The sequence below is a fragment of the Mytilus edulis genome, chromosome 8, assembly GCF_963676685.1.
Source record: "Mytilus edulis chromosome 8, xbMytEdul2.2, whole genome shotgun sequence".
Taxonomy (NCBI): Eukaryota; Metazoa; Mollusca; class Bivalvia; order Mytilida; family Mytilidae; genus Mytilus; species Mytilus edulis.
In genome coordinates, this window is record NC_092351.1 from 59,108,192 (window position 1) to 59,131,742 (window position 23,551).

The 23,551-nt window shown below is 31.0% G+C and overlaps 1 protein-coding gene and 1 long non-coding RNA gene across 2 annotated transcripts; both read left to right on the top strand.

The window, feature by feature from the left end:
• The first annotated feature begins 858 nt into the window (after positions 1 to 858).
• On the top strand, positions 859 to 5,972 carry LOC139487059 (uncharacterized). The gene is made up of 3 exons (XR_011655731.1): positions 859 to 924; positions 1,270 to 1,363; positions 5,542 to 5,972. It is a non-coding gene; the product is annotated as an uncharacterized lncRNA (long non-coding RNA).
• A 4,983-nt stretch (positions 5,973 to 10,955) lies between these two features.
• On the top strand, positions 10,956 to 22,147 carry LOC139487060 (uncharacterized). Its single transcript, XM_071272070.1, has 6 exons — positions 10,956 to 11,079; positions 11,473 to 11,540; positions 12,764 to 12,872; positions 14,360 to 14,421; positions 18,308 to 18,361; positions 19,617 to 22,147. The coding sequence occupies exons 1-6, from the start codon at positions 10,988 to 10,990 to the stop codon at positions 20,039 to 20,041; spliced, it is 810 nt and encodes a 269-aa protein (XP_071128171.1). The 5' UTR covers positions 10,956 to 10,987; the 3' UTR covers positions 20,042 to 22,147.
• The last annotated feature ends 1,404 nt before the right edge of the window (positions 22,148 to 23,551 follow it).

Consider the following 23,551-nt stretch of genomic DNA (forward strand, 5'->3'; position numbering starts at 1 on the left):
GGCTATCAAACTTGTGACATTGACAAGGACACTGACACAGTACGAATTAATCGATACATATACATGTTTATACTATAGTATATATTTGATAATATCCATTTAAAACCATCTAATAATTTAATCAGCATTTGAATATAAAAAGTCAAATGTTCATGTAGGATACAAAGAAACATAAATAAAGAGCAAACAAACATTTGACGGTCACCATGGTCATATGTCACTGTATGGGATTTTTATCTGTTTATATTCTATTAATGTTAAAAGAACATGTATTCCCCATTTTAATCAGATATCCATGCTGAAACTTTACTCCAGCGCAATGCACCTTGCTGACATAATGTGTTGTTTGCTCAGTTGTTGTATATTTTTTCTGTATTTGAATTTTTTTCGATTAGTTAGTCTTAAACAAAATAAGTATAAAATTGAGAATGAAAATGGGGAATGTGCCAAAGAAACAACAACCCGACCATAGAGCAGACACCAGCAGAAGGTCACCAACAGGTCTTCAATGCAACGAGAAATTCCCGCACCCGGAGGCGTCCTTCAGCTGGCCCCTAAACAAATATATACTAGTTCAGTGATACTGAATGTATGGTCACAAGTTATAAAGGTTTTTAATGTTAGAATTATTTGATTAGTCATTCTTTTTTTTTACATTGGCAAAAAGCGTTTTTATGTGTTTTTTCTAATGTCCAGTTTTCACTTTATTGAATATATATATTTGGTACGAAAATATGTATTACAAACATCATATGTACATACATGTACATTGTACTGCTATACATGTGCATTCCTTATCTATATGATATCAAAATGAAGAAGTACATTTTTGTAACAGAAATTTATATTTCATTTTTTAGAGAAACCATCCTTGTTAAAGATGTGACATTAATCCCTCTAAATCTACAAAACACAATTGATTAGGTAAGTTGCAGATATTTATGATTATCATCCCAAGAAATGTAGCATACTCTTCTGTCATTTATATGAAGCTACATGTACATGTATTTCTGCAATCTGTTACTGTTAATTTAAATGTACATTTATATATAAAGGGTACAGGAAATAATTAAAAATGATATAAGGACTAATTGTGTATGTTTTCATTAATTAATACACAGGTCTTTTTTTGTGTTCAGATTAATAGCACAATTTTGTTGTCAATTGTTGTAGTGTAATTGATAAATGAATGAAATAAATAGTTGTTGTACCTAAAATTATTTGAAACATGCACATGTCTATATCTTTTTTTTCTTTTATGATTCACAGCACTGATCAGGAGGAGTAATTGGAAAATGCATGTACCTAGCATTGACTAAATGATAGCTACATGTATAGATAGCAGTGTGACAGTTTGCACCAGGTGAAGTTTTACTTTAAAATATGAACTTTAACATGTTTAAGCGTTAAGAACACTCTTACTAGTGATTATCTGTCTAAATTAAACTTATTTAGATACAATTTATAACAAATTTTTATTTACATTTAAAATTGAGAATGGAAATGGGGAATGTGTCAAAGAGACAACAACCAAACCATAGAAAAACATCAGCAGCAGCATTTGTATATCAAGGTATCCATGATTACAATTAACGTTTTAAATTTTAGAGATGCTAACCTTTATAGACTATGGACAACTTATTCTACCTAATACATATATACAGACAAACACAAAGAGGCATAGGTAATAAACAGAACAGTTTTCTAAGATACATGTACATGTTAATTGTTATATTATACTTTGTCTTGAAGAAAGATCGATTGAAAACATGAACACATATGTACATGTACCATGTTTACACATATTAATTTAGATAGTTATCTAACCTGTTTAAAAGCTGATAACTACTAAGTACTAACATAATTTTAGTCTATGTGTTTCTCTATTTGTTAATGATTTATTTTATAGTGGATAGAGTTTATAAAGTTGGATAAAATATTCATAATGCTTGCATTGGTGCAAAGCCATTTTGAAAATAAGAAGATGTGGTATGATTGCCAATGTGTAAACTCTCCCCAATACACCATATGACATAGAAATGGACCACTATAAGTCACCATACAACCTTTTTTTTTTTTAACACTTGAATATAAATTTATTGCACTAACGCTGTTAACAATGACCTTACCGCTACAGCTTTAACTGTAAGGTACCCTGAAATAGTTAGTATCTATAAGAACAGGGTTTCATATAGATAAGTATTTTTTCTTAAATTTTATATTAGTATATTACAATTAAATACAATGTTCAATAATAATGTAATACAATTCAGTACCCTGATCTGAAATAAATGATATATTTTCCTTCTATACATGTAATCAAATTAAATAACGCCCATTTAATACTCTTATCCGAAATTGAATGTTTGGTGTCAATTATCTCGTTTAAAAATTACATGATTTAAGAGTGTGTGACATCGATTTTCTTGATCGGAAGGTTTACCTTGTTTAAAGGTGAGAGAGAGCATGCTTTTTAATGGATGTATGTTGAATTAGGCTACTTTACTTCTTTTTTATTTGGATTTTAAACATTTTAGGTGAGTCTTTTCTTTATTTTTATTTATTTAGTTAAAGTGTTCTAGAAATATCTTAATTAAGAGTGTTTTATTTTGGAGAAATTAAAGTTTGAAGCACTTGGACTGTAGTATATTCTTGTAGATTGTAGGATCTTAAGTATTCGTCCAGTTCAACTTTAAACAGATTGAATACATTAGTAGATTTATTTCTCTGATCGGATACATAGTATGATTTGTAGATAGCAAATCCTATAAGTGTCAGAATTATATTGAATCCGATATACTCATTATCTGTTATTTTGTAGCCTATTACAATGTCTTTTAAGTTAATGATTTTGTTAAAATTCATTTGAGATAAGATTTTATTAATGATTTCCCAAAATTCTTTTAGAAATTTACATTCGATAAAAAAGTGTTGATACGTGTCTTTGAGTTGACAAAGTTGACAAAACGGACTAGTTACGATTTTCCATTTATAGAGATTATCTCTATTCGGTAAAATGCAAGTTATTAGTTTCCACCTAAACATTTTAAGTTTATTAAGTTTTAAATGTTGGTGTATAAACTTAAACATATATTTGGTAAAGTCATAATTTATTTCTAATTCATTTTTCCATTTATTTATGCCAATGTTTGGAGAAATTTTTTTTTGAACGAGCATTTGATACACGTTTTTGTTGCTTAAATTTTCAATTTTAATGTTTTCTTTGTTTATATTGATAAATAATCTGTTAAAATTTACTTTTGATTTGATGGATTCTTCTGTAGCTAAAATTTTTAGCCATGAGGTTGGAATTGAGTTTTTTACTTTTGAAATTTCTGCTATCCAATTTTTAGTGTTTCGCAGTTTTCTAAATATTTTATCTTGGGCAATTTTTCCATTATCGTCAATAATATCGTTAATGTAAATAAAATCACTGTGTATCCAGTTATGCATAATAAGCGGCTTGTTTTGAAATTTTATAAATTTATTACCCCAGATAACTTGCTTTCTTATTTCGACAAAGTTTTTCAATTCTGTGATGTTCGTTTCATGAAATAAAATCCAACTTTTTATTATTTCTAAGTAAAATTCTGGAATGTCCTTAGTTATGTAATCTAGTTTTTTTAAAGTTTGGTTATTTAAATTCATTCTAAAAATGAGGAAATTAGAACCTAATTTACTTAAAAATAATTTTGGTATCAATGTCCAATTTTCTTGTTTTGCCTGTAGCAATCTAGAGACCCATCTTATTTGAAGAGAGGAGAAATAGCTTTTTATGTCGGTCATTTTAAGCCCTCCCTGGTTATAATCTGCTACCAAAGTATGTCTTTTAACTTTGTCTTTCTTATTGTTCCATATAAAACCAAAAATTTCTCTTTCTATATCAACTATTTTTGAGTTACTTAAAGCTGTAACATTTGCTAAAAAAGTAAATTGTGGTATAATGAGAGTTTTAACTATTAGAATTTTGCCTAAAATGGTTAAGTTTCTTTTTTTCCACGATGTTATCAGGTTTCGACTCTTTTCAAATCTTGTATCCCAATTTAATTTTTCACAATCTTTTTTATTAATGCCGAAATATATACCTAGCACTTTTACAGGTTTGTCCGTGAATTTAATTTCATCTACTTTATCTCTACAATGCTTTAGTTTACCAATCCAAATTCCTTCCGTTTTATTTTTGTTTAGTTGTAATCCAGAAAAAGTTCCAAAAATTTCGATTATATTTAATGCTGTTCGGATTTCTTCTTTAGATTTTAGGAATAGAGTTGTATCATCAGCCACTTGCGTGATTTTTAAGCAATGTGTTTTACTATCAATTTTTAATTCTATGCCTGTTATTTTTTTGTTTTGCCTTAGTTGGTTAGCCATTATTTCTACTGACATTACGAAAAGTATAGAAGAGCACGGGCATCCCTGTCGGATACCTCTTAGGGGTCTAAAGGGGGCAGATATCCAACCGTTATTAAATATAGAACTATCTATATTTGTATACAAGGTTTTTATCCAGTTTATGAAGGGTTTATTAAAACCAAAATATTCTAAAGTATGATACATAAAATTCCATTCTAATGTGTCGAAAGCTTTCGAAAAATCTATGAATAAAATTGCTCCTTCTATATTAAACTTATCTGCGTAATCTATAACATCTTGTATTTGGCGTAAATTAAAACCTATAAATCGGTTCTTTATGTAACCGGTTTGATCGGCATTAATGAGTCACCATACAACCTTACACAATAAGACAAACCCTACTGCATACTCAGCAATAATTAAAAGGCCATGAAATGACAAATTTTAACAATTCAAAGGAGAAAACTAACTGCCTGATTAATGTACAAAATAATGAATGCAAAACAAATATGATATATATACAGCAATGAAATACAACTACTGAATTACTGGTTCCTGACTTGGAACAGGCACTTACCGAATGTGGCAGGGATAAACCAGGTTGAACTTTATTATGCCACACCAAAGCCGACATTTTCAAATGTTCAGGGAACTATGAACACTTGTTCATCATTGTAATGGACTTAGAAACAACTGATTGAGTATGCTAGCTGAAATATAATAAATTATGTTTGAAAAGCGCTATATTTGAAAATCAATGGCTTCTATTTAAAAAAAAGAAAAAAGAAATCTAGAACTTTACAATCTTTTTTTTTAAATCCCTATTTATATACGAAAGATAATGTATGATTGCCAAAGAGACAGCTCTCAACAACCAACCAAATGATACAGAAATTAATAACTATCGGTCATTGTAAGGCCTTCAAAAATAAGCAAAGCCCATACCGCATATTCAACTACAAAAGGCACTGAAATGACAAATGTAAAATTAAGCATGGTGGGGTGAAATAAAAAGTGTCTTCCGACTCCTTTCTCCCTACATTTATTGTTGGAACAGCCCTCAGTGTTGTAACACATAAACACATTTGGTAGTCATTGCTTTCATATACTATTATGATATTTTTTCTTCTTCAGAATGCTAAATTTAAAAGTTTTAATTAATTCGCTATGATTTTTATTTACTTCCAGCTAGGCAAGATGTTATCTCTCATATCAAACAGATAGTCGCTGCAGAATATGAAACTGGCAGCCAGTTTTCCTGTAATGTGGTACCAAATTCAATACCATCAGGAGCTGAAGACGTAACAAATTGTGTGGGATCTGACCAACCTTAGACTAAAGAGAAAAGTACTTGCTGAATTACAGATATTTGCTCTCAGCATTTTTTATAAATGTTTTTAATGTTAATGCTCTCCTTTATGAAAAATATGTTATCTATATTGACGAGCATGAATTGAAAGTTCCTCATGTCTGTTAAACTGTTTTCATTTGACATTGACCACATTTCATGGATCAGTGAAAAAAGTTATGGTCAAGCACATATATCAGATTCAAAAAGCGATAGGTCTACTAAATTTGGTATACTGTGTGATTGATCTTGATCTCATTTTCATGGTTTGCTGATCAATGTATTTTTTTTTAAATCTTAATATTGATTGATATAAATACAATCATATTTATTTGTACATGTATCCTCTGAACCATCATGACCATGTTATACTTTTATGATAATATGAAAATAAAAATTGAAATGTGATTGAGTTTATTGAATATCATTATAGAAGATGCATGAAGTAGTATAAACCCTATCCAAAATAGTTCGTGGGAGATAATTAACCTAACTCAGTTCAATGTTGGACAGTAATGCTGGGGTATTCTTTAATGAGCTCTCATTAATGCTAGTTTAGATAAAATAAAGGCATCCTCCGTATCCAATAAAGCCGGAGCCCTAATGCTGTTAATCTGATGTCTGGTTTTACACCTTAGACAAAACCGGAAATGTGTAGCAAAACCATAATTCTAACATGACGTCCTTCAAACGCTTTGAGTACACACCCGTGGTAAAATATGACTATATTGTTTGGGCTGTTCCGATCGTACTCCCACGTCATATACTTTTTTATGAATGAGCTTCCCGAGGTCATAGAACAATGACGTAGGAATATAAGCATTTTACGGGGAAAATACACGCTTGTGAGACCGAAAACATCACAACAAGGAAACGTCAACAAACGATGCTAAAATGTGTTATAAGCCATATGTTTTTATATATTTGAGATATATAAGTAAATTATCATTTAAATTCATCTAAAACTATCTAATTCCGTTTTTGTAAATAGTTTAAGTATGTCACTTATTCATTTTCTTCTGTTCTATTACGCCAATTTAATAGTGTGTTTATTTATGGGAACGACAAATACTTGCCTCCACCTAGAGTGTTTCGATCTAAAAGAATTGCCGTACTTGTCCTATTAGAATCGAAATAATTCATGGGGGCTTGAATATATCGTGATTTTACCACGGCTTGGTTCTTTATGCCGATATTTTACCCCTCGCTATCGTTCATGGTAAAATATTTGTCATAAAGGGCCAACCCGAGGTACAATCACGATATATTGAAGCCCCCGTGAATTATTTCTTAAATATTGTCCATGATTACATTATTCAAAAACCATAAACAAATGACTTTGCCACTATAAAACACATACGTATACAAACATGCCATATATCCATACCTGTATTTTTTCCATGTTGCTAAAATAAATGTTCTTAACAATAGGTCCCATTCGATGATATTCATTAGATGTGGGGGATAGGACCTTTGTTGGGTCTTCGGGATCGGGTTATTTATAGATCAGTATTTCGGGACTGCGCCTTTGAAGATCCAGGAAATCTTTTTTTCAAATTTCGGTATGTTGTGATTGAAATTTATTTAAGTTCAAAAACCAAACCATAGAGCAGACAACAGCAGAAGGTCACCAACAGGTCTTCAATGTAGCGGGAAATTCCCACACTCAAAAGCGTCCTTCAGCTGGCCCCTAAACAAATACATATACTAGTTCAGTGATAATGAACGCCATACTAAACTCTCAGTACATAAATATATACTAGAACACACCCGCGAAATCGCGGGCATATGCAGCTTTTGAACTGTTGAAGGATGATTTTTTGTAAAAAATATTATGTATGGCGAATTTCATAAAAGGTATCAAAAGCCCTCTCCCTTTTTCCAAAGTCCGATATGCGTTTCCTTCTGTTAAATTCAATTAGTTTCGTGTGTCTGGCCTGAGACCACAATTATTCTTGCTATAATGCTTCTTTTGGTAAAAGTCAAATAAAATTAAAAATTTTCACCTTTTCAAACATGAAATAAATGTAACTGCTTGTATATTAGTCTAATGAAATATGCTTCTTGGACAATCCACCAGTACTTTTTCGTTTGAGAGCCTTATGAACATGGCAATGGTAGGATGTGAATCATGTATAAATGACTAAAACCGACTAAGGCTAATTAGAGGGGTGGTCGGAGGGGTCCTGATCCCAAAATTCCGGGCTTAAAACCATGAAATCGCGAAATGCAGAATTTGAAGAAATTCATATCCTGAAATCGAAAAATATATTCTCGGATCCCATAAGGATCAATTCCCAAATCCCGAGCTTAAAATCACCCGATCCCGACGCCCGAAAACGGTCCTGCCTCCCTCTAATCTCTACCTTACGTTAATTTTTGCCAAATCACTATTTCCCTTTCAACAATACATTTTTATACCCCATTTATTGGTATTATGTTTTCTAGTCTGTGTATACGTGCGTTCGTTTGTTCGGTCGTCCGTCCGTCTGTCCCGCTTCAGGTTTAAGTTTTTGGTCGAGGTAGTTTTAGAATAAGTTGAGCATGTTTTACTTATTTTCATATATATGCAAGTGGTATGACCCCTTAAATAGTACATATTTCAAAGAAAACAGTAGACAGAATCAGGGACTTTCTATACTAAAGTTACATAGAGTCCCTAACAGAATACAGAGAGTCTCTATATATTAAAGTAGTATAATCGTAGTTTACATGTAGATAAACGCGTCCTCTCTAAGGAAGTATAATAGTTATGGTTCTTGTGATCTAAACACCATGATATGAAACGCGAAAAATAGTTATCCTTTCTAAGGAGGTATGATAGTGGTGATTCTTGCGATCTAAACACCATAAGACGGAGAACGCTCTGAATGGCTTATTTTTTTTTCATTTTTGTTATCCATCATACTATTGGTTGTACTTGTGTCACATGTTTTACTTATTTTAATATATATGCAACTGATATGACCCCTTAAATAGTAAACATTTCAAAGAAAACAGTAGACAGAATACAGAGAGTTTCTATATATAAAATTAGTATAATCGTAGTTTACATGTAGAAAAACGCGAAAAATAATTGTCCTCTAGAAGGAGGTATGATAGCTGTGGTTCTTGCGATCTGAACACCATGATATGGAGAACGCTCTGATTGGCTTATTTATTTTTCATTTTTGTTATCTATCATACGATTGGTTGTATTTGTGCATGTTTCAAACCGGAAGTCTCATATGACTAAAAGTCAGTCCGATGTCGGAATCATATCCGGACTTCTTTTTTGTCGTTTTTCTCCCAAAATAACTCAATCTTAATAATCATAAGGATGGATGACAAATGCGACTCATCATGTTATCCATAGGACACAGAGACATGATGATTGATTTATTGTGGAAGGAAAAGAAGCGACACACAAAATGAGGTCTTCTCGTTTAATAGTATAGATACTATGTACTGTTCTTTTAATTTATCCTACTTTTGACATGTTTCAATTAGCTACTTTTGAAAACATGAGCATAAAGGAGATAATTGTCCTATTCCATGTCCTAAAATTACCTTTACCTTTCACCTTTTGGCCTCAAGGTTGAAGCTTATCCTTTATCTAATGCATATCTTAAAGTAATCATAATTTAAAAAAATTAATGTAATTAAAGATTATAGTACATAAATATTAGTTTACTATAGAAAATTGAACAAAAAATGAGGTCATTATCTAATGTTAGCTCCTACAGTTACTTGACCTTTGACCTGTTGACCCTACAGGTTGAAACAAAACCTTTATCTTTTGAATATCATCAAATGGTCTTTATTTACAAAGATTATGAAATGAAGATTATTGGACCAATAGGTAGATACACTTTTGAAAATTTAGCAAAAAAGGAGATTATTGACTTATTTCATCTCCAAAAATTACCTTGACCTTTGACCTTTTGAACTTTACATGTCATAAATATCAGAGTTTATTCTTATTACAAGTTTATATGTAGTGATGTGAGTTTGGCTAAAGATTTACCTAAATTATACCCAAAAACATCAGACAGTGATACCAAGTCTCCATTAAGAACTGTGACCTTGACATTATAAATAAAAATTTCTCCAAATTGGTACAGTAAAAGTTTCTAATTTTGTTTTTTAGGATGGAACAATATGTAAAGTTAACTTAAATGTCAATTTTTAGTGCTCTGCTAAAACATTTACTTTTGAACCGATGCAGATATAAGATTGACACATTTTAGACCTTTCTCTTTTTTCTATTATTAGTTACAATAACACAGTTCTAAAAATAGAATAGCAAAACGCAATTTATTTCTTGGTTAAATTTTACAAGGTTACATGTAAGGTTCCATTTGAAAGATAGATTAGTAAGTTATAGTATATAGGTTTCTTAAAATAACATACTATTTAAACCCCTTATTTTAGGACAAAAAAAGGGGGGCACTGTAACCATGCTCTGTTGTTACCCTCAAATATTTTGCGGATTTTTATTTCATAGTAAGAACTCTTAGACCCCCTACTTACAATCCTTGATAAAAGGGAAAATTATTTCGCTTGTTCTATGTTGGCTAATTATGGGCAGAATACCTTAATAAAACAATAGATATGATTATAATGGTTTTATGTACAGATGAAACCTGAGTTAGTGCATACAACACTTACAAAAAAAAAACATCGTCAAATATAACCCTATAAAAACAACAAAAAAAAGAAGAAAAAAAAAACGACACTGCAACAGAAGATTCTTATTGCCTTTCTTTAGATTAATAATCTAATTTCTAAAAGGATACAAAAATCATGAACAGCCTTGAGGCTTATGAAATCTTCCTCATAGATCAAAGTGTATAAAATTTATGTATGTTTATAATGTATTTATATAAAGACTATACTGCGCAGATAAACTAAACCTGATCTGAATATATGTGCGTCGACACTTTAATAAAACGGTACTACACGATTTTATAATTTTAATATTAAAGAACTCATAAATGAGAACGGACATATAGTGAGTGCCCTTATATTAAGTTTTAATTTGATGTTTAATCCTTTTTTTGTATTTAAGTCACCATTATCAAAGTGTAAAGTGTCGGTTTGTTAATGATATAGTACTTTAAACTACTATGTGTTGTACGTAACAAATAAAATAATACACATTGTGTTAACTATTCTAGATTATGTCATACATTTGTAGTTATAAATAACGTATATATGTTTTTTAATGTTTAATTTAATTTCCCAGGCTGTATTGCGGAAGTTCATGACTGTTCATCCTTATTGCCTTTGCAACAAGTTATAAACATGAGTCTGTTAATTATACTCGTACCAATTTCTTCAATCTGTCTTATAGATTTGGCTTATTGTAGTAAGGGAGTATGTCACCGTGAAGACAGGTAATGATTTTGTTTTTATTTGTTTGATAAAATAGATTCTAAATAATATTTGTAAAAAAAAATAATAGTACATAAATGTTCCTGATATTGAAACACAACAATAAAATGTGTTCAAATAATATTAAATGGATTTTTTTAACTTGCAATGCATATATCCTTTGTTTACGAGAAATATACAAATGTTATACTCAATACTTCCATTTGATCATGCCGTATTTGAGAGTTATAACCATTCAAGTTTGATTTCAATTGGATGTTTTCTTTCCAACAATCAAATATGAAGAAGCCTGCATTATTAGAAAAAAAATTGTGAATACATGTGTCGTTCAACCTAACATATCAATTAATATAATGAAATAAGTATTTAAAAAAACCTATTTGTTTATTTTCTAGTGGCATAAATAGAACTCAAGAAACGTTTTGCTGCGATTTTTTCGAAGAAGCAAATGGCACGTGTATTGGTAGGTTTTGTTGATTTATACTTAATCGCATCTCAATTTTTATGAATATTTAAGGTAGTTCAGGGGTTTAGAAAAAAAAAATGACAGAATTTTCTTATACTTTGCCAAAATGAAGATTAAAAACATGATTAAAAGTATTGGTCACCGCGCTTTTTTCAAGGTACGAGTCGTTCAGAATTGCCCAAATTTGCTTAGGTTTTCATAAAAATAACATTTTTGTGCATAAAATTTATGAGACAGAATTTTGAAATAAGATATGAAAAGATAGGTTTTATAATATATTTTAAGAAAATAAAAATACAAAATGGTGTAACCGACTTTGCTTGCCAGAAGTAAACAAATAAAATTATCCTAAATGTCCAGTATAAATTGTATACTGACAGATTATCTCCCCTTGAATGGCTTACTTGAAAAATTTGTTCTTAAAGCACAATTTTTGGTATTTGTTAAGTCATTTTCGATAATGCAATGTATATAAAACAAAACAGTGTAAACAATAAATTGCAAATCAGTCTCCAAATTTGCAGATTTGGGCACATAACTAGACCGATTATTTACTGCGAATGTACAATTCAAGATAGCAGTATACCCCTGAACTACTTTTAGGGCGAGGAATGTATATCCAGTCAAGGTCGTTGTACACTACCATCTTCAACCACCTTAACAATCCTGTAAACAATAATAAATGTCGAAAGGAATATTTTTTCAATTAACCTGATAAGAAATGTCGGGCCATAGCGTTTTTTTTTTGTATATACAATTGCAAATGTAAAAGAATGTTTTAAAATCACTTTCCAAATTTGTTTTTCGTTTTCTTATTTTACATGGGTAAACCATGTTAAACAATACAATTTAAAAATAAAACGTTTTGAATATCAATTTTGACTTAAGCATACTTCAGTCTAAAGGCTTTTCAGATTCTTCCAAAACACTAAATACTGTGGCGTAAAAATTGTTAATGTAATTAAAAAATATGATACGAAGAAAGACGACTAATGTTTCCTTCGACACCGACATATATTTTAAATAAGTGTTGAGAACCATTCATGGAAATTATAACGATAAAGTTCTACCGTTATAATGATATTTAGAAATTAATATTCTAACTCATATACTGTATGTCAAAATAATACTTGTCTGAATCATTGTGACATGCATCTCATTGCAAATATATGGTTCAATAAGATGTCTTTTTCTTTTGCTGTTCTTCTTTGATATTCTAGAATGTAGTAAAGGCTTTGAGTCATTTCAAGGTGAACCTTGCTCACCATGTTCGACGAACAGATATGGAGAGTTTTGCGTAGACATTTGTGAATGTGGAGCTTTTCAGAAGTATGTAACACTTGTATTGAATCCTAAAGTTGTAATTTAACAATCAGACAAAATGATAACTGTATAAAAACATAACTCTCATAATTGAAATAATTGACCAATTAAAATGGTGTATTGCATAATAATCGTATTCGTCACGGTCAGTCTGGTAAATTAAACTAAGTACTAGTATCAAGGAATTAACACTGTTTTCCTAAATTTATTGTGTTGATGTTTAAAAATGTCTAAGAGGACATTTTGATGCACCATTTTGGCTTACATAAATGCCTCTAGCAGGTTCAAGCTGCAAGATAAACAGAGGGATAAGTGAATATAGAATAATATTATATTCTACCCAGATGGCAGATATTTTTAGGTTAAATTTATGGTTTCTTTTCAATTTACTTTTACGCCATTAAATAGCTGCTTGAAGTATTCTACAAATTAGTTTGTTATGCGTTTGTTATTTAATTTCATATGTAACGTGCTTTAAGCTTGTGGGAATATATATATATATGTGTATCAAACTATTCAGGTGTCATTGGCTTCTAAATAGCAATAACATCAAAATTGTTAAATTTCAAAAAAATGTTAACATTCACTTATATAAATCTCTTTGTTTTAAAAGCCTGTAACTGCAACTGATAGATCGATTGAATGGTCATAGCATAACATTTAAGGTCAGAATCGGTGGTCGGTTTATTGTGTTATATCTTGACGATGCAGTGTTGAAAAATTAAAACCTCAAATACTTAGTTATGCAGTCTTTGGTATCAATTGTTATAAAATACATCAAATAACATCATCATTAACTTAATCTGGATTAATATCCAAATGATAAAAGTTTACCTGTGACGTCTCTGTTTGTACAATGGTACATTCGTGTGACACAGTTCGTAATTTTATTATGTTATGGTGTAAATTTCAAAATTAAGTTTAGGTTTTGCTATTCTGTGGTTAACATGTCGAAAAAAAATACTATATATATATTACATGAATAGGGCCCTTCGTTTTCTCGTTTGAATTGTTTTACATGGTCATTTTGGAGCCTTTTATAGCTGACTGTGCGGTATTGGCTTTGCTCATTGTTGAAGGCCGAACGGTGACCTACAGTTGTTAATTTATGTGTCATTTTGGTCTCTTGTGGAGAGTTGTATTGTTGGCAATCATACCACATCTTCTTCTTTTTATATATATTATATATATTTATGTATTTCTCTGTCTGGATTGATTTAGCATTTCTTGTACTGTATTCATGTCCTGTAGTATTGTCAATATCGCAATATATGAAGCAATGTCCAATGCAATATAGTGCAAGGTTTACGTTTGATACCCAAATTTGTTTTTTTGCAATCGATTTATGACTTTTGAACAGTGGTATACAACTGTTGCCGTTCTTTAAACGGTACTCATGCGAATACATGAACATGAAACGTTAACATGTTATAAGATCGTTTTAATATTCTCCAACCTTTCTTGTCTAAAAAAATTATTTATTTATTACACAGATGCGACAATGTAAAAGGCTGCATTGAAGTCCCTGTGACACAAAGTCTTCCTACAGAAAACGGTAAGTATTAAATTAGGAAAACTCCTCTATGTTTCTCTTATAGACCTCATGTCAAGCTTACGGTGTGTGCTGATTTTAAACCTTCACCTTTCCTTTATTTAAAGATATATACATGAAGTATTCTATTAACACCATCATGACCATTAAGATATGTATAATTGAAATAAAGTTATAAAAAGGCAACAACGTACCATGCATAGAACTTGCTTCATGTACGTACGTATTTTAACTGATATTACATATAGTTGTTACATGAGCCAATCCATAGGCATTGCTACACAAACGAACAAAAGGCGATATTCTAAAAAATGAGTTTAATTGTTATTAGCAGATTTGTGATATATAAAACACTGTTGCCTGTCCTAATTCGATTAAGCTGTAAGTTTTACACAACGATCAGTGCTAATAACAACTCCCTTCTTTTGTTCTCTCTTTTTACCTTTTTAGGTTCGCTTAATTTTTTTTTAATTTATTTTTGCATGTATAGTTATAGTGTCATATGTTGCACGTTGGGTATGTTCACCCAGTTAGAAGTTGGGACAATGCTCTTATTTATGATGCAACAATTGATTTGATTTGATAGGAGCAACGATTTTGATTAATATAGTATCAAATAACTTAACCTAACTTAACTTTCTATGTTAGTATCAAAAGCACAAACTAACATAATAGTTGCAGTAGCGATGATATATTGTTTTCTCTTTAGTGTCGAACATGGTTTGATTTCGGATCAGTATAACATTGTTCAAGGAAACAAGTGTATTGTGAACTTGCTTGAATACAAATATTTCGATATTCTGTTTTAGTTGACAAATCGGGACATAATTTACCATTTTATCTATTTGGTTCATCAGATTGCATTATCGTCATAAATGGTAACGATGTGTGATTCTAGTAACGTTCTGCAGTAGTTATCAGCATTTATCATATAAAAAACGGATATCATAAATGGACCGAAGTGCACTTTTTTCTAAAGGAAAAATAATAAGAACTGTGTTTCTTTGCTTCACGCAGAATTTTATTTACAATCTTTATTTAAAAAAGTAGATGCATAATTGTATCTTTCCACATTTATCAAAATGTTCACAAAAACTTCAGAGTTTAAGTTGTTTGTTTCGTGCATCAATAAATTAAACCATTTCGCTTAAACTGTTGGACTTCTACACCAATGTCCTCTGGTTTAGAGTTGTTTCAATGACAATCATACCACATCTTCTATGTTTTGTTTACATTACAAATTGCAACGAGTTTCTTACAAAGTTAGATTTCAACTCCCTGAGGTAAAGTTGAACTTTAATTGGTGTAGCTATCATTTCTTAATTTGTTCTTATTTTACACTGTAGAAATATAGTATTTTGGTATTAAACATAACTTGTGTTCAAAAGTATAAGCGTTCAATATGACGGCTTAACTGCCAACACATTTTACGATAAAACGTATAAAGAGTTGTTTTTGAAACTTGGTACTTACGTATTTTCTTTCCCCTCGAGATTGCTTTGTTTGCGTAATGATTAAAAGGAATAAAATCAAGTAGGAGGGAAATTACCAACTGTTCATCCTCATAGATATAGGAAGATTTGGTGTGAGTGCCAATGAGACAACTCTCCATCCAAATAAAATTTTAAAAAGTAAAACCATTATAGGTCAATGTACGACCTTCAATACGGAGCCTTGGCTCACACCGAACAACAAGCTACAAAGGGCCCCAAAATTACTAGTGTAAAACCATTCAAACGGGAAAACCAATGACCAATTTTTGGTGATAAAACAATATTTTACAAACATAGCTAATCATGTAAATATGACAAATCATTCATAGTAACAAAAACACAAACCTTTGATCTCGCTGTGACGGCGGGACCAATCGTGTTTCTGTCAGGCTACTAGAACAAACGATTTCTCATAAACATAGCACACTGACAATAGTAAATGGAATGTGTAAACAGTCAAAGAGAGCTAAAACGTCAAAATACACAAAGTGTCATAGTTTTTTAATTCGTCCAATTTAGAAACTCCTATTGCTATGTACTTGAGTGAAATAAAAGCTACTTAAATTTCTAATTGAATTTTTTATAAAATATGTTTTGATAATATGTTTTGTCATGTCTGTGAAAGAGATGGATATTCGTCAACAAGACGGTAACCTACCAAGCGGAGGTGTTGTATATTATAATACCAATAGACGAAAACACAGCAAAAAAAAGTGGCCTGAATCCCATTTCTGTTACACCATCGCACTTCAGCGTGTTATACCAACGCACCTTAGAGTGTCATATACCACCGCACTTTCTCGTGTCATCTGATCGCACTTAAAAAAAACATTGCACTGTAGCGTCTGAAACCATCACACTTTAGCGTGACCTTCGCACTTAAGAGTACCATTGCAGAGTCCACAATACATAATTGGCCTTTGAATTCAAGATTGTCTTTGTGCTAAACATGAGGAATATCTGACTTTATGAAGATAAGAGAGTGATAGGATTTCACAGATTCACAAGGCATAGATATTATGCACTGTAGCTTATATTGTGCAAATATTCTTATATGATTTGCATATTGGGAAATACAAATCGTTCATTAATATGATTGGTCGAGAGGGCTTTCGGTAGTGGTTTTTGACCTTATTTATTTTTCAATAAACGTCTTTGACAGAACTAGTGTTTGTAACCACACAACAAATTCTTTTGATTGATAATACGACATGTTTGTTGCCTTTTTTGTTTGTTAGATAGCAATGTTTCAGGAAAGGTTTGTTTGCGTTCACAAGACAATATTATTACAGGTTTAATGCTCTACCTTAATTCAATGACGTAATTATACAATTTACGTATAATAGATGTTACTTGTGGTGAATTAAATTCCTTATCTTCAATTTTAAAGAAACATAAGGTTTACAAGTCATTTAAAATTAATCTATTGGTGTATACATTGAACTAAATCACTCACTGACATAGCATTGTTTATTAGTAAATTTATCGAGTTAAAACACAAATAATTCCTTTAAAAGGGCGTTTAATCATATGTTAGTTTATATCACCAGCTCAGACATTACTACTTACTACGAGAAATCTCTTTTTAGAGAAGGACTGTTCTTGATAGAGAGTTGCCGTTCTCAAGGAAGCTATTAAATCAAGAGTTCCAAATATGAAGTAAAAATCATCCCTTCGTAAATTTTACGGACGCCATCACGAGTTAGTTGACCGTTATGGAATAAACGTTTCACAGATGATACCGGTTATGTTCTTTTGCATTAATGGGACTTACCGAATGAGACTATTTACCGAATTTGTTATAACATGAGCAACACGACGAGTGCCACATATGAGCAGGATCTGTTTTCCTTCCGGAACACCTGAGATCACCCCTAGTTATTGGTGGGATTCTTTTTGCATATTCTTTAGTGTTCTATCTTGCGTCATGTGTACTATTGTTTATCTGTTTGCCTTTTTTTTTTGACGATGGCGTTGTCAGTTCTTTTTCGATTTATCAGTTTGACTGTCCCTCTGGTATCGTTCGTCCCTGTTTTACGGGTTGTTATTTGCTAGTGTCTGTCATATTTGATTTTTCGTAAATAGTTTTGAAATAAATTTTGTAGTTAGTTTTCTCGTTTGAATTGTTTCAAATTTTTCATCTTTTACAAGGCAATATACGGTTTTGTTTTTTTGTTTTTTTCACCTTTGAACGCCCTACATGTGTCTATATGTCTTACAGCAACTTCATATCGACTGTTGTAGATAGTTATCACATTTTCAAATTCGTACTTGTATTGTGTAAATCATATTAGCGGGTCTGATTGCACAGCAGAAGAAATGTATTTAGTATATATTGTCTATGAATCTTTTGAAATATATTCCTAATAACATGAAATCTTTAATATATATTTAAGATATGTCCAGGGAAATCACAGTGACTGAAGATTCCATCACAGTCAAGACGGACAGTACGTTTTAACAATGTTGACTTTCTTATTGTCCATTTAAACCTTTATGTATGTTAGCTGACGACTATTTTTGGAAGAAAAAAAGTTGTTGTGGATAAAACAAGTCAATCATGATCAACGATGTAAAAAACAACTATGATCTATTCATCCATGATGACAAAATAGATATTTATTAATTTCGTAAGAGATTGTAGTAAATATTACAATGAGCTAACAATGTGTATAACAAACATCCACACTGAAGGTAGACAACTAATTAAATAAGTCTGAAATTACATTGATAGAAATGGTCAAAGTCCATCGTCAGACTAAGTATCTCCTGCTACTAATGTTCAAACTGTGACATGATCCAATACAGAATTAAAGGCAACATCAGTATACCGATTAATCATCAATCGATTGAGAGAAAAAAAACTTGTAAAAAGCTAACGCCAAGGGAAAACACATCAATTATAAGAGGAAAACAAAGAAACAATAGGAACAAAAGCAAACGCCAATATACAAAGACATGAATTCTTTATTTGTTTTTACAATACAATTAATAACGGACTGGTGAATATGTCAAAGAGAAAACAGACGAATGCAACCAACGTAGCGACAACACATCCCCAAAGCTAGCCCTTAAAAAAAATGAGTGCTAGTTCTGTGAAAATGGACGTTCTACTAAACTTCAAATCATATAAATGAACTAAAGTTAGAAATCATACAAGGCTAACAAAAGTTGGAGGCTTTCGACTGAGATGTCAACCCTGCCCCTATACCTCTATCCAATGTGAAATAAATAAAAACGCAGCAATACGCACAGTTAAACTCAGTCCATAAGAAGTCCAAAATCTGATGTCAGATAAGGTAACAAAAGAAACTAAGCAAAATGACAATAAAATACAGATAAACAAAGGACTACTTGCAGATCTATTATAATACACAGATATAAAGCTGTATATAAGACAGAGATACATGTAAGCACATTAATTTCTAATCTTTTATCTGTAAATTATTTATGGTCGATTCAAGGGAAAGTAATTTATGCAAAGGAAACAACAAACTAAAAAGTAAAAACAAAATGACATCTATCAATAAACAACAATCATTGTGCAAACATACAAACTTTATATCATCAGTATATCTGAACTCAATATACAGGTACAAGAGCAGGTAGAGGAATACATAAATGTTCAGTATATTAAACATTATATTCAATTTTATAACTACTTTAACCTATGTACAATTTGTTGTTTTATCTTTGGCATCTTAGGTGTTTCCGGAAACATTATCATACTGGGTGCATCTGGAATATTTATTTTACTGCTGAACATGGCGTTTTGTTTAATATGTGTAGTATATTTAAAAAGAAAACACCGAAAACAAGAACAGATAATGCGCACTGAAAATATTCAAAATCACACAACACATGAGTACTCAAGTGAACCTGAAGAACATGAAAACACGTATGAAGAAATCGATGAAACGGTTTTAACAGGAGAGATTTTAGTTGGCAACATCAATACAGATGGTGCATCTAATAGATCTTCAACAAGTAATACAAGCGGTTATGAAAATTTGCCTGAAGATTACCTCAATCCTTATCAACCAATAGTCAATGAAACAGATGCTCGTTGTTACACAAACCTTACAAGTCCTCAAATTACAAAAACGACCTGCGACAGACCACTTAACTAAACAAACGATAGTGGTAGGAAAATGGTTTAAAACAATGACATTTTACATCATCGTCAACATGGTCAATGCTCGTAAAGAAAACAAATTGTGACAAATATGTAAACATCAATTTCTACATGTATGATCAGTGAAGCATATGAAATGTCGAAAAAAAATGCAGCAAGTTTAAATTCACTTACAAATTAATCTGAGAAAACCCTCATCTAGTTGGAAAATATTTGCAATCAATTATGATCATTATATTTCCAGACAGACCGGACATTGTTGGAATTGTGTATGCTTTTTGACAAAAACACAAATCTATGCAAGAAATACTCTGATGCTTGCAAACGCATTTGTTATGTTACATTCTATTGTAAATGATACATGTTTACAACCGTGCTTCTAACCAACAAAGTTTAAGATATGGCATTTTTGTATCTGGTGCTTCCTTGTTGAAAATTATGTTTTCTTGTGTATTCTTAATTAAATCTTAATTAAATATAAGTCACTTGTCAAAAAAAATATTTTGATAAGTATTAGGTGTGTTGTATCTTTCATTTGACATGCGACCATTTCTTAACATGTAATCATTCTAATACTTGATTTTTTTTATTTAAATATGTTACGTTCATAGATATTCTTTTTAGCAGACGAGTAATATTAAAAAGGACACCATCTGTGTTCTACTTATCCATATGTTTTGCGACTTTTCACCAAATGTTTCAATAAAGTGGCTATGTTGGTTTCATTTTTTTCTAGATAAGGAAGTGTCTGTTATGAGTTAGGATGTCGTTTCTCATTTGATAGATGTGTTTGGGCATTTCGACAATTAACAAAGGACTTTTAGTTGTGAGTTTTTCTTCGAGTCTTTTTTTTTCGTTGGTTATATTGTACTTTTTAAACACATCTGTTCGAGTGTACTTCAAATATGATATCACAATAAAATCTCCCTTTTATCAACTTTCTTTCTACTAAATATGTATGAAATATCGTATCTTTCTTAAGCGCTCTACGAAAATGAATTGCGAATATTGACCAATATAATCATGATGATTGCAGAGCCAATAGTTTCATCAAACACGCTTGCAAGTTTTTTAAAGGTTTTTTTTTGTTTGCCTTTTATAAATCAATATAGTAGATCAAATGTCGAGAATCACTACAAATAAATCGGTCAGAATGTTCAATGAAGAACAATAGACAATACTATATATACAATGAACGGATATAAACGATGATTTAAAACTAAACAAAAAATGTTTGAAATTTAAAACAAAAGACCATGTGATTTACATTATCATTAACAATTACATCAATAGTCCGCCATCGGAAAATACTTCAGTTACACATTTAGCATTTTAAAAAAAAACCAAAGGCTATGGTATTTCCGTCCATGACCCAAATTTACATCAGATAGGGGAAAATATCACAAAAAGTAAAGGAAATACCAAATAAGTGTTGGAAAGTTTGTCCAACTTATTAATCACTATATTTTATAGAATATATGTAAAAAAAAGAGTAATACTTAATAAACGTAATAAAAGTAATACTTAAGAGGGTGTTCATGGAAAAACCAGGCAGTGGATGGCACATGACATATTTTGTTTTCAAATTTGTTTTCATCTATTTCATATCACAATTTCATTATTTCTCAAAGTTAAATATTTTTTTATTAACTGCAACAAATAAAGAGAAAAAAAAATACATAGAAAGCACTTAAAATTCAATGGAAAGGGGAGATAACTCTTCATTTTGTACAACATTTTGTTGCGTTGTTAGAGAATTTTAAAATCATTTTCTAAGCCATCCACTGTTGATTCACAAATATCTTTGACATATATGTCCTTTGTATGATATAAACATTGCATTTGAACCAAAATTCAGTGGGAAAAAAATTATGTTGTGCCACCCATATCATAGGATTTGCCTGATATTTACATGGACAGCCTCTTAATAACATGTATTTTTTCAGATGTACTCTGTATTTGTGTTGCCATTTATTTAAATTAAACAGTAGGAATGGTAATTGCAATACAGGTTTTAAAAGGCATAGTTTTGCTAAATAATGTTTAACTATATTAATTATTTTAAATGAAACGCTTCTTTAATAAACCAGTCTGACAATGATATTGTAAAGCTTATTATACAGGTTGCTGTTTTTGTGCATTTCTCTATATATATATACACATGGAAAAAAGTATTGTAACACCAAATTGAAATTCAAATTAAAAAAACACTCTTTCTTTTTTGTGATATGCTGAAATAGAACCAATTAAACATTATTTAAATATCATCTGAGTTTAATCAATAAATATCGACTAGATAAGTTTTTATCTGCCCATGCAGCTTCAGTACTCATAGACAAGAAAAAAGATGATTTTATCCTCATTGTTTTTAACATTTTAAATAACAAAGTTTATAAAGTTAAGTGATTGACACCTTGTAATTGGTCATCCGGAACCCATAACTGCAGCAAGATGGCAGATAATCAGGATGAGAGAAGCAGGTATGTCGCCGTGATAATTGCAAGTATTATTAGTCATCACAATTCCACTATAAGTCGTTTTGAGAATAAAAAAAACAGGCAAAAAACGATGTTAAAGACTTTCCAAGATTAAGAAGACCCCCTTTAAAATCTGCTAGGAAAAATCAAGCATAATGAAGGTTGGTCAGAAGAAAACCGATTACAAACAATACAATCCTGAAAAGAGAATGATGACCATACAGGAGCCTTTAAACAAGAACTCTTCGAGGTCGGCTCATCGCTACTGGCTATCGAACAATAAGACCATTTCGGGGACCTTTGCCTACGAACAGACACACAGTTGCCCGTATCCAATATAGTGCAGAGCTCGCAAAAATTAGAAATTAAAATCGAGAAAAATTCTATACGAAAATTTCCTAAGCAAATGGCATAATGGAAAGCTCAAACACATGAAACGAACGGTTAACAACTGTTTTAATCGTAACCTTATACAGTCATGTTCTCATGTAGAAAATGGTGCTTAAAATCTTGTTTTAAAGCTTACTAAACTTCTTACTTTTTTATCCCATCATTTTGATATAGTTCCATAATTTTTACATTCTTATTTTATATTTTGTTTATTTGTCCATATGACTTGTTGTGTTTCTTTGATACATATGACTTAGCTCTGCACTACCGAATTAGACTATTTAACGGATTTGTTATCTCATATTCAACACGACGGATGCCACATAGGGAGCAGAGACTGCTTACCCTTCCGGAGCACCTGAGATCACCCCTAGTTTTTGGTGGGGCTCGCTTGTTTATTTTTTAGTTTTCTATGTTGTGTCATGTGTACTATTGTTTGTCTGTGTGTCCTTTGAATTTTTAGCCATGACGTTGTCAGTTTATTTTCGATTTATGAGTTTGACTGTCCCTCTGGTATCTTTTGTCCCTTTTTTACATCTCACCATTGTTCTATTGTTCTATGATAATTTTTGTTTTATTGTCTTTCATATTTGCTTTGTTTTGTCTATTTGCCTTTTTTTGTTTCCTTGATACACAAT

Excerpts from the sequence above, each read along its gene's own strand:
- LOC139487060 (XM_071272070.1), top strand. The coding sequence starts at position 10,988 with ATGAGTCTGTTAATTATACTCGTACCAATTTCTTCAATCTGTCTTATA. Across the intron at positions 11,541-12,763 it reads AGCAAATGGCACGTGTATTG|AATGTAGTAAAGGCTTTGAG; the intron begins GTAGGTTTTGTT and ends TTGATATTCTAG. Across the intron at positions 18,362-19,616 it reads CATCACAGTCAAGACGGACA|GTGTTTCCGGAAACATTATC; the intron begins GTACGTTTTAAC and ends TTGGCATCTTAG.